This window comes from Psilocybe cubensis, chromosome 3, assembly GCF_017499595.1.
Source record: "Psilocybe cubensis strain MGC-MH-2018 chromosome 3, whole genome shotgun sequence".
Classification (NCBI taxonomy): domain Eukaryota; kingdom Fungi; phylum Basidiomycota; class Agaricomycetes; order Agaricales; family Agrocybaceae; genus Psilocybe; species Psilocybe cubensis.
The window spans coordinates 143,452-155,857 of NC_063001.1; the positions used below are offsets into that span (position 1 = coordinate 143,452).

General features: G+C 44.3%; 2 protein-coding genes across 2 annotated transcripts; one reads left to right on the top strand and one right to left on the bottom strand.

Moving 5' to 3' along the window:
* Positions 1-7,184: 7,184 nt before the first annotated feature.
* Positions 7,185-10,551, top strand: JR316_0002881 (uncharacterized protein; the record flags this gene model as incomplete). Its single annotated transcript, XM_047888666.1, has 9 exons — positions 7,185-8,131; positions 8,178-8,389; positions 8,449-8,874; positions 8,931-9,206; positions 9,266-9,466; positions 9,518-9,787; positions 9,848-10,065; positions 10,135-10,216; positions 10,271-10,551. The coding sequence occupies 9 exons, from the start codon at positions 7,185-7,187 to the stop codon at positions 10,549-10,551; spliced, it is 2,913 nt and encodes a 970-aa protein (XP_047751040.1).
* A 208-nt stretch (positions 10,552-10,759) lies between these two features.
* Positions 10,760-12,021, bottom strand: JR316_0002882 (uncharacterized protein; the record flags this gene model as incomplete). The annotated part of the gene is made up of 6 exons (XM_047888667.1): positions 10,760-11,007; positions 11,066-11,221; positions 11,277-11,411; positions 11,469-11,537; positions 11,600-11,811; positions 11,864-12,021. The coding sequence occupies 6 exons, from the start codon at positions 12,019-12,021 to the stop codon at positions 10,760-10,762; spliced, it is 978 nt and encodes a 325-aa protein (XP_047751041.1).
* Between the last annotated feature and the right edge of the window lie 385 nt (positions 12,022-12,406).

A 12,406-nucleotide genomic window follows, 5' to 3' on the forward strand; every position in this document is an offset into this window, starting at 1 on the left:
CTGACAAGCAAAGAATGCGATCGCGACTTCCCCAAATGGACCGCCGATCATGATCGAGCCTTTAACGCAATCAAGGAACTGGTTACAGGGGCGGAATGCCTCACTGTCATTGATTACGATGACCCTGAAGGGAAGATCTACGTGACAACAGATGCAAGCGATAGGCGAACAGGTGCAGTCTTGAGTTTTGGAAAAGATTGGGAATCAGCAAGACCAGTTGCATACGATTCATATCAGCTGAAAGACGCAGAAAAGAACTATCCAACACACGAAAAAGAACTCCTGGCAATTGTGAAAGCATTGAAAAAGTGGCGCAGCAGTCTTTTAGGGGTCAAATTTGAAGTCTACACTGACCACCGAACATTGGAATATTTTCAGGCGCAGAAAGAGATGTCACGTCGGCAGATGAGATGGTCGATGTACATGGCAGATTTCGATTTCGAGATATGTTACATCCGAGGGGAGGAAAATGTAGCAGCAGATGCCCTATCAAGGATGCCGGACGAAGAGCCAAATTCAAGATTTGCAGCCTGTGCATTGGCCTATACACGGAACCCTAATCGCGCCCCAAGAGGATTTGTGGGATCAGTGTTATCTATTGAAATTGACCAGGAGTTTGTACAGGCAATAAAGGATGGGTATGATGCCGATCCGTTTGTTAAGCAATTTCGAGATGGAATGCAAAAGCACAGTCTAACAGGAGCACGAGAAGAAGAAGGGCTGATTTATCTTGGACAAAGACTAGTAATCCCAAACGATAGGAAGATCCGAGAACGACTGTATTATCTGGCTCACGATGTTTTGGGTCATTTTGGATTTGACAAATCGTATGAAGCATTACACGGGTCGTACTACTGGCCTAACATGCGAAGAGATCTCGAAAAGGCATATATTCCTTCGTGCACGGAATGTCAGCGAAACAAAGACCGAACAACCAAACCTACAGGACCACTTCACCCACTTCCTGTCCCAGACAAACGACTCACGTCAGTTGCATTGGACTTTATTGGACCATTGCCCGAGGAGAAGGAACGCGACACAATACTCACGATGACTTGCCGTTTAGGTACTGATATACAACTGATTGCAACTCACTCCTCATGGACCACAGAACAAATTGCGCACAAAGTTGTTGACCACTGGATTTGCGAAAATGGATTGATGGAAGAATTAATCTGTGATCGCGACACAATCTTTACATCAGATCTATGGACTGCAATATGCAAGATTTTGAATGTAAAGATCAAGATGTCGACCGCCTATCATCCAGAAACCGATGGAGCGAGCGAGAGAACAAATAAAACCGTCAATCAAGCAATACGATACTATGTGGATAGAAACCAAAAAGGCTGGTTAGACAAGCTCCCTCGCATTCGGTTCGCAATGATGAACACAGTAAATGCATCGACAGGATACTCGGGTTTCCAACTGAAGACAGGTCGATCTCCACGGATTATTCCTACAATGGCAAAGGCAAACAAGGATGCACCAATGGTGGAAACATCAGCAAGAGAGATCATTCGGAAAATTGAGATCGATGTGAAGGAAGCGCAGGATGCCTTACATACAGCCAAGATCCGACAAGCAGCTCAGGCAAATGAGCAGCGAGGTAACGAGATCGTGTACCAACCAGGCGATATGGTAATGCTCTCTACAAAGAACCGGCGACGCAACTACAAACGGAAGGGGAAGAAAAGGGTGGCAAAGTTCATGCCACGGTTTGATGGACCGTACGTTGTAGAGGCTGCCTTCCCCGAACGATCAGAATATACACTGAGGTTACCAAACAACCCAAAGACGTTCCCGGGGTTCCATGCCAGCCTTTTAAAACCATTCGTGCCGAATGATCCAGAGAAATTTCCGGACAGAGAATTGGTACGACCACCAACAGTGATAACCGAGGACGGGGTGGAAGAGACAGTGATAGAGAAAATTGTGGATGCGAGAAAACGTGGTAGAGGGATGCAATATCTGGTACGATGGGCTGGATTTGGGAAGGAGCATGATGAGTGGCTTCCAGGGCGTATGCTTGAAGAGAATGAAGCACTGGATAGATGGGAAGAGGAAGAGGCCGAGGACAAAGAAGACGAATAACGCCATAGAGAACAGACCCTTTCACGATGGAATTCTTCAGAGGGGGGAGGGGTGTAAGCCTGGAGACTTACCACACACGCAAACACGCACCGCAGGCGGACGCGCACAACAAAACGGCGCACAAACGCGAGCCCAGATTGGGTCTCGCTAATCAACTTACAAAGATATTGAGACCGAAAGACAAAAGGGAAACAAATGACCTTCGTTGCTTGACTAGAACGCTACGCAACGAAGGTAAATATATTATAGTAATTTACTACACATCATGTATTGACTAGAACGCTACGCAACGAAGAGAGCGTTGTCCCTTCTGTTTCAGCGAGTGAGGCTGCCGATCCCGACAGCCTTCCAAATGATCATGATTACGATATATCGCAGAGCTTGTCAGGCACAGGATACAGTGCAAAACTCGACTCATCAGCGATGGCGATGTACAATATTGAGGAATGAAAGCTAAGTACACGGGCACTCTGAAGAGGAACACTAAATGACTAAATGCAGAAAACAACAACAACAGCTTAAAGCTTTGAACAGGCTAAGATGGAGATGCGGAGCGGCTCGGCTTGTGCCGCCGGGATATTCCGAAGCAGCGCGTCCTCGTCCCCCGTCGGTGCGAGCCTGTGTTTCCGCGCTCATACTTGAACACAGACTTGCACTGAGTATATAACACTTACTTACCATTGCGGTAAAACCTACTTACACCACACACGCCAGCCGACAGACTTAAAGGCATCGACGAGTGCGCTCAAACACTCGAATTTCAAAAACAAACTCAGCCAAGCAAGCGGGACCGGGTCGGCCTTGCGCTATGCCCCAATGCGCGCAGCGCATCCCCTTCCCGCGACTCCCCACATTAAACGAAATCTATATAGCACGCAGATCCGCGCAGCAGTCACCGGACAGCGGGATGACATTAGAATCCTGCCCTCCAGAAACCGGAACCGCAACCGGAACACAGACTTGCACAGGCTCAGCTCACATCCCCACTCCTCCAGGTTCCGTCCGTCGAAGTCGAAGATGATCCATCTCATCTCGTTTCATCTCGTCGACATCGACATCGACATCGACATCGAGAATGCTTTTCACTAGAACTCAAGTTCAATCACAATCATCAGCAAAATTCTGATTTCTGATTGCTGATGCTGCCCCTGGGTGGCGGTGCGCGCAATGACAGTGCGCACGGACGCCCAAGCCTTCAACCGTCAACGCTCCGTCTCCAACTTTTTACCTTACCTTACCTTACCTTAAGTAATAAAAGTCTTAGCCTATCTTGTGCCTATGATTCAAGCACGTAGATTAAATTTAAACCGCATTTGTTCGATATGGGGACCGGGGGCAAGGGACCACATGGGGCATGTGGGAACTGGAGATGGGGGTCGATGGATCACGGCGAGGGATCACAGCGATGGCATTGATTATTGATTTGATATGCAGACATAAATATAATATAATCAGGCACACTGCGTTCTCGAACCCCTGGATTTTGATCCCTTGATTCAATTGATGTTGATTGAGTTTGCGCATCCTGTCTGTCTCTTTAACCTATATATATACCCACATTCCAGGTGTCACTATTGTCAGCAGCGCATGTTCGCGGCAGTTCGAAGTCTTAATGCTCAATCTCAATCTCAAAGCTCAGATTCAGGATTCAGTCTCTCATAAGTTTCGAGTGTCGTAAACGATACGAGTGCCCAGAACGTGCGACTAATCAAAAAATTACAGGTATTCAGTCATGGGATACACTGAACGTAATGATATGATAATCTGAGAAACCAGCGATAAACCGACAACATCTAAACAAGATAATCGAAATGTTTAGAATACGCAAAACCCATAAATCCATCAACCTACTGCTGCGCTTTCGACTCTGGAGTGCAACCACAAGACTCGTTTTTATTTTTAGATCGCTGATAGTATCTATGTAGTCAGTTCATTGCAGGGGATAGATATCGTGCGCGTCCCTGGGCTCCCTGAGCTTCCAACCACCGGCAAACATACCGCCCACGCTAGCCTATGTGCCGTACACACTTCCCTGCAGCAGCACGCGCGCGTCGTGCCGCTGTTCACCCATACGTAAACACGTAAACCTGGGGATGGCCGGTGGAGACGCTGACGAAATGTATCCAGCATACCGACGCGGCGCATAAGCTTACTACGATAGCCAAGTATTAAATATATTTACTGTAGTATTACATGTACTCGCCAATGATTTTGCGAAGCAAGTAATGGAAAAGTTTCTGAGAGTATTTGTGTACTCTGCAATTTCCGTCTATGCGATTGTCCGTGCAAACCTCCCCAAAAACCGAGATTCCAACGGCCACCGGGGGTAGAGCAACAGTACACCGGCCTCGAGACTCGAGTCGCGACTCGCCCTGCCCTGTTTCTAGGCTCTGAGGCTCAGCCTGTCGCTCCAAAAAGCCAAGCCAAGTGATAGTAAGCTAGAACCCTTCACACTAAATCCGCTATTCGCTTCCCTCTACTGTGAAATAGTACAATGGACACTGTCGACTGGACAGGAGCTGGACACTTGTTCGAAGAAATTTTATGACTGTCTGATCGTAAACTCAGTCCTGAGCTTTCACCTGCCACGCCAGTAAAACGTTATACACCGAGCCGAACAAGGCGACAAATGCACTGCATAGCTTATGCAGGATTTAAATAGCTACGAGCTGGAGATGGAGAAGGCGCAGTTTTACCTTCGCATTCGGAGGTGCCAGTCTGTCAGTTGAATATGGACTTCTGTCGTGTTCCCGTCGTGACTCAAGGTTACATGCATGTTGTAAAGAACCGTGGTGATCTCACGTTTCCAATCGACATGGTAAACCGCCTGCCCACGGATTTAGACTCTGACCTTTATTCAATGCTTCCAGACTCCAGAGCAAGACTGTATGTACTTACATTTTCAGAATCGTAAAGAGGTAGAACCCGGTTGAATCGGGGTGCGCTACTTTCCTGCCCATACCAACTAAAATTCTGCAGCCGGCAGCGACCACCGACCACGGGGCCGCTTGAGCGACTCCACGAATGCTCCGGTCTGGGCAATGTCATGGATACACACTAACTTGTAACATTAGAGAAAGCTTACGAGTACACTAACCTTGGAAAGTACTAGCGTCTTTCTCGTGCATGAACTTAAGCGTATGAGGCAGTGTCACGGCAGCGCATATGGGCCTGGCTTGGGCTCGAGTCGGCCAGCTTTTCTTAAGTTACAGCTTGAGGTGAGACTCTGTCAGCTCCTCTAATATATCAAGACAGGAGTCCATCTACTCCAAAATTCAATAAAAATGACAACGCGAAAGTCATTTGTCCTTGGGAGACTCAGAGTAAAAGACTACGGATTCTAGTAATTCCGTTGTATAGCTTACATCCCCGAATAAACTCGAGATTAAAAATTTAAAACCCGTCCACCATTAAGCGCCAAATTGCTCGGTAGGGGTGCACCGGTGCATATTTTCCTTCCTAATAGTGGGATAGTAAACTTTCTCAGCTTGAAGGTTAATATCTCCTTTCTCATCTCGTCCGAAGCGGGGCAGTTGATCGCATTTTAATTGCCACTGTTCGATGGAGCAGATAAGTACTGCAGGGTCCTACATCATTGATTTCCTAATCGTTCTCAGTGTCTTCATGATACGAGTATTTTTTATATTTATCATCTCTGCCTACCTCCAGTAGCTATTGGACCTAGACTTCCAAAAGCAAACTCAAACGCCCATTCACCAAATAGATACAGCAATTCCCACTGTCCTAATAGGCGAATGTGATTGGTCCAAAGCGATGTGTATCAAAACCTCGCCCCACGCTCCCATTCGACCGGTGTCTTTGTGCCCCAATCCTATCACGGGAGCACCAATTGACGAGCACCAATTGACGTATACCAGAAAACTGATGGGGGCTCCCAAGCGTCAATCTAGGAGTCGCCCAAGCACCGGTTTAAACCCGCCTCGGCACCTGATTTTCAGGTCCCAGACTGCCTGTGCTCATAATTAGATATTAGGAACTTTATCATCGCGGAACATAGCCTACGCTAATGTCTCGCAAGCCGATCACGAGCTCATCAAGGCGGCCGGTCGGATGAAGACCCTTGGAGAAACCTTGACCTCGGGCTATGATAATTCGAGGAAACGTTCGATTTGTACTATTCGATTCAGGTACTGATGCAGGGTCCTTCCCCATCAGGACTATTTCTCCCGTTACCTGGTCCTGGTACGATTAGATAGTGGTAGACAGCAGATAATCTCCGGCCGTCCTCCGTAGTAAGCTGCAGATACTCGTCACACATCCTAATAATATTCTATTTTACATCAGTATGAACAACACAGCCTTGCATCAGCCTGTTAAAATCCGGAATACTCACTACAAGTTAGTAAAGGTGCACTACAACTTTCATATGCACTTTCAGTAGATACATTAGCATCAAATACCTGTAGATACTACTGAAGGTGGCATATCCGTGTGCCCCAACGTAGGGTGTAATAAGAAATAGACCTCCCAATGGGCCATGGCCGAGTAACGAGCAAGAGATTGACACCGAGGGAAGTATGATGTAATCATCCGGTCCGAGCAAACAAGTAATAAATAAACCAAAATTGAATATTTTTTCGCTCTCATTTTACGGTTTGGTAAGCCATTTCGAAGCAGAAAAACAATTTTGTGCAGATTTAAACACTATATAGAGCATATCCTACCTTCTTTTGGTGCAGGGAATGCGGCCAGGCAGTTTGTGCGCCATTCGCAAGGGATGGATGTGGCAGTGTGAGCGCGGGAATCTGAATCTCAAATACGGAAACGGCCGACGCAACGCGGGACTTCGTCGCAATGGCCGTCGCAACATGGACACTACGTCAAAGAACTAGAATGCATGTACCCTGGACTCAGTTTTCTTTTTCAACTCTTTGTAAATATATTCCTGGTCAAAGTAGACAGTTATATGCAGTGTGGTAGCTCCATGGTCATAGTGAATACTTGGATACAGTGTAGAATGCACTATTGTGGCATACAATGCCACAGTTTTTTGCTTTTGTATAAAAGATTCATGAAGCAGTCGCAGCTCGCTCATTCATTCACCCCTTTCTCACCTAGCAGCTCTCGTAATGCCACCTCTGTCAACTGGACTGCATGCACAAAGCAATGATCAGCAAGATATCTACACTGATTCTTCAGAATTGTTTGGAGTTCTTCGCAATCTTCTTGGGCAGCCAAACGTTCCAAATCAAGTACCTTCAACTGTCATCAGCTGTGCAAAAAATCTGGTTTCATATCTTCAGTCACATATCTCCTCCGAGTCACACCTTTCGTCGCATGAACATATTTATCTGCCATCTACTGTCAACACTATTTCTACTACGGATTTAAATGCTGACATGTCCTCGGTGGATGTTAACCAGCCACAGAAACAGGATAACATCCAGCTGAACCGGAAAACAAGGCTTAGCACACTCTATACATATGGTTCTGCAAATGCCATCATTGAATATCCCGAGACCAGTGAACAAGGAGTTGGTTATCTTATGCCGGCTGATCTTACTGGTGATAGATTAAATCCAGCACAGAACTCTGCTTATTCCTTGGGGCCTCCGAATGGAAGCAGCACAGCTGGTCCAAATGGAAAGCCAATAACATGCAAACTTCTTACGGACCAAGATGGAAATGAGGTCCCATGTCGTGTTACACACTTTACATGCCAGGGCATGAAGATCTGCCCCTTTGCTGACCAGGAAGCTGCGGTAGCTCCACATACAAAGCCCTCAAAACAAATGCTTCATCAGCGGTTGGCCTTGATCAATGCTATATCTCGAAGGGACACATCATTTCCATCAGCAGCACTTTTCAAAAAAACATTGGCTTATTTTACTGCCCTTCAACGACAAGGCTGCAGGTCTCCGTTATTTGAAGCAACTCTTCTTACTGGCGAGGATGCACAGGCTGCCCAATTACGCCAACAGCAACAAGAATTAGAAAGTCGCGGACATCCTGAAAAACTTCACTGTCACGGACGTCTGTTTCTTGACTACACTCATGATGGAACCGCGTTCATTCGGTATGTTGCTCTTAATTATTAGAAGTATTAAACTAATGAAATTCAGGTGCGAGCATTACAATGCAGAAATCAATCGTGATCATTTCATTGATTTTACGATTGGAAATGGACTGCTTGATACAGAATATTTGGAGGCTCTTCTACAGGGTGACGAACAGGCATTTTTTGATTTAGAATACGATGCAGCACAGAGAGGAGTTGGTCCACTGAGCAAATGCACAACAATCAACAACCATTCAGTAATGAAAGTCTGCTGTCGTACGTCATGGCAATGGAGTACATGTTATATTTGTCTAACAATCCCATTTTAAACACAGCTAATCCACATCGTGATCCAAATAATGGGAAACTCGTCAGCGCTCCTTTAATACATCTTCCTTGCAAAGTTACAGTTCGCACTTACGAGCCAGTATCAGATGATGATCTAAAACGGTGTCCTCAGATACTCATGGTAGTCCGAGGGGTTCATAGGCATCCTATTCCTATCCCCACAAAAACGCCTCCATCGATACTTCGTAGTATTTTACAGCTTTTACAGCAAATGGGGGACTCTTTGCCAGACCTAACACCACGACGCTTATTGAGACACCCTTTGATGAAAAGCTTTTTGCATCAAAGGCTTCCACATATTCCTACACCTATGCTTCTAGATCTTCACCCATCACTTTCAAATCGGGAACATCTTCGTGTGTATATTGAGAAGGTCAAGAACGAAAAGTATCCAATGGGAACTGGATGGGAAGGTACGCAATATTGACTTTACAATGAATTCTGCATAAAATATATTACTGTTTTCTAGGCCTTCTAAATTTTAAAAGTCAACAAGATACCTCAAGCGCTGATCCATATATTCGATTTGCTGGTGAACTTCCTGACTTAGGAAAGGTATGCGATGAGGATACCGAATTAACAACCGAGGAAGCTACCACTCCTCTCCGAGTGGTAATTTGCATGCTAAAAATTAACAGTCACCGACTTTTAAATGCAAAATATATTCAAAGTGATATAGGATTCAAACGGGTAGTTGGATGGAAGGAATTTGAACTAGGTGGACTTGACGAAACTACTGGATTAAGTAGGTTCACTATTGCTCATCCTGATAGGCATGTTTGCATTAACAAACATTGTATCAAGGTGTAACATACTGTCGTGTCTTTCTTACAAGGCAAACTGCTGATGCACATCGGTTTGTTCTTCACCAAATCGATGGTATTGTTAAGCAAGACACTGGACAAAATCTTATGTGGCGTCATATCCATTCACCAGTGAATAATGCATCCCAAGCAGTTGGTATATGTCATTTAGCTGTAGACCAACATGCGGGACAAGCAAAAGGTGATATACATATTATATTTAATGCTTTACACTGACCCTGCTATTTATTAGGTTATGGGCAGTACTTCTGTGATATTGCACAACAATACCCTCTAGTAAAAGACATCCACGAGCCACATAAAAACATCCAGGACCTCTCCGAGTATGACCATGTGCGGAGAATACTCCGGCTTTGCAAAAATCATTATTTGCGGAATATTCAATCATGTGCCGTCCCAGACAATGTACGTCAAAAAATGCGAAGCCTTATGTGTATATCACATCCAACTTGGAATATGACATTACGGGAAATACGAGAACAAGGAGGAAAGGCAGCAAATGGTAAGTAATCCTCATCTATCTGCCATTCTATACAAAAAATAAGCATTTAATTTCTATTAGATTGGCTGCATGATAAGGAGCGTGCAAAGTTTGTCTGGCCAGCTATTTGTTGGGAGTTTAGCTGTATACCGCTAGATATTTGGAAGGTTGGTGATAGCACAAGTAACATTATTGAGCAGCTTCATGAAGACGTCAATCGAGAGGGAATAACCTGTACTTTGGTTGGAGGTGTGCAGAAAGGCTACCATTTTGATTTATTAAAGAACAGGACCATTGAGGTAAGCATTTTTTTATTTAGACTTTAAAACCTTACATTGAATCATAGTCATTCCATTTTATTTTTATAGACTGCACACGCTACAGGTGTACGACCTTCCTACCAAAGAGGTCATATAAGTGAGAGTGTTAGCAGAAGCATTTGTCGAAAAAGTAGGCATTGCATAATTTCTGCATTGTCTGATTCTAATTCATTCTCTTTTCTAGATGATCTGTCATCCAAAATTTTATCGCAGCAGGACAGAGCCATTGAGGGCCGTAATAAAAAATTACAAAAGGCTGAGGCTTCCAGAGTTACAGCTACTCAAGATTATTTAAACAAGTCTAATAACGCAACCACCCATGCACAGGCACAGGCAGCTGCTCGGCGACTTGAAAAGACAGAAACTACTTTTCAAAAAGAGGTAGAATCAAGCTTATCACTCGTTGGAACAGGGTCTGGAAAGGTTGGATTGTTGTTGCCTCGTCGTAGCCCACCTTCATTGTAAATTATAATTTGAATCTTAACATTTGCCTGCAAATTTTAATAGTATTTTCAAAGAATGTGTAATGTTTAAACATGTTGTAAAGGAGTGTGTAACTGGGGTGGTAAAACTAGCCAAATTAAATAACAACAAGGGAAAAGGGAGAATAATAAAAGGAGCGTGTAGTATGTCTATGGCCAGCTAGACAGTAATTGGAAACCAATCTGGATATTTAGTCATCCAAATCCGAAGTAAGATCAATAAAAACATCGTCAGACTGGGCATGCGCAATCCTCGAGCAATAATGCTTCTCTAAAGCACTTGGAGTGCCAACCCAGTTATTACATGCATTACAAACAACGCAGATTTGTTGAAACTCTCGCATTGAGAGGCCGTTGTCGTCCAAAGATAATAAAAGGGTAACAATTCCGACTTCAGAAGGTGCCGGAGGGCTTGCCTTTCGAAGATAGGAACTCAAGGCTGTCAAATAATATGACATGTTAGTTCAATGTATAGAAAACGTAAGAATAAAACATACGTCTTAATGCTTGAGCGTTTCCTTTTGAAGACGAGGATCCAGATCCAGAAAGCTCAAGTCGCTGGCGCTTAATAGCTTGTTGAGAGCTTTCTGGAGTAGATGGAAACTCGTGTTTTCGCTTAAGATATCTTGTGTACGTGGAGTTTGCAATAGACTCTGTTATAAAAACACATTAGAAATGAAATATGCTAGGAAAAAAGACTATCCGCACCGTCCTCTAGCCACTTTAAACGTTTGGATGGACTCATCCGAAGAATAGATGGAGGTGAACTTGAAGGCACATCGTCCTCATACTTGAAATCATTAGCATCAAAGACAAGTGGGGGCGGTGGAAGCTCTCCAGCAGCTATAATGAATTGTATATTAGGTGTATAGCTAGATGTTAACAAGAATAATGACTTACTACGAAGCGGGTATTCACATACACGGAACTCAGGTGAAGATGTGTCCCGAAAGATTCTATCAAGATTAACTATTAGGTTTGTGTATAACATAATCAGTGAAAATAGACATAGACACAAGTGTAAGACGCACTGAAGTATTTGCAGCTTCGATTAACACAAGCCGCCACAATACAGCCCTGTAGCCCCCCACTAACCATTTGGAAAACAACAGATTCCGTATTGACGGTAGGATCGCCAGCCTCCTTGTTGATACCACAAAGACATTGTGGAAATCGCATTAAATGAGTACGACGATAGTCTTGGAGATCTGCTGGGGGAACGATGACACTGTTGTTTAGAGGCCTAAAAATTGTAAGTAAACATAGGTCATAAAATGAATAAAATAGCAAAGTACCAGCTCCAGGGCTGTAAGCGCCCAAATTTGAATTCCAGAACGACATTCTTGGTTTCACGTATCCTCCTATTGAATGGAAGAATACCGAATGGATCCCTGGCGGTGTTGCCTACATCAGAGGCTTTGTAGATAGGAGAGTAAAGGGTAGTAGAAGACATAGTAAGTGTTAGAGAGTAAACAGTAGAAGCGACCAGGCTATGAAGATGACTAGTTAATTGTCAAATTTGAGCGATCTTTATACATATTTTGTACAACCTTTTTTGTGCACATGAGTCATGATTTGTCTTGCCTGGTACGTTGATCTTGCGCCATAATTTCAGAACAAATGTATTCACAGTACTACACAGCCTACTACAAAACAAAGAGATAAGATATTTTCCGCTAATTTTTGATGGCCTTCACCCAAGCAAAACGCAGGAGACAAAGGAAAAAATAAGCGCTCGGTGGATCCCGAAACACGTTCTTGATGGATTGATTATTGTGTGCGAGAAGACAAAGAAAGCGGCAAGGAAACGGTGCACACGCAATCACAAGGCTACTGGG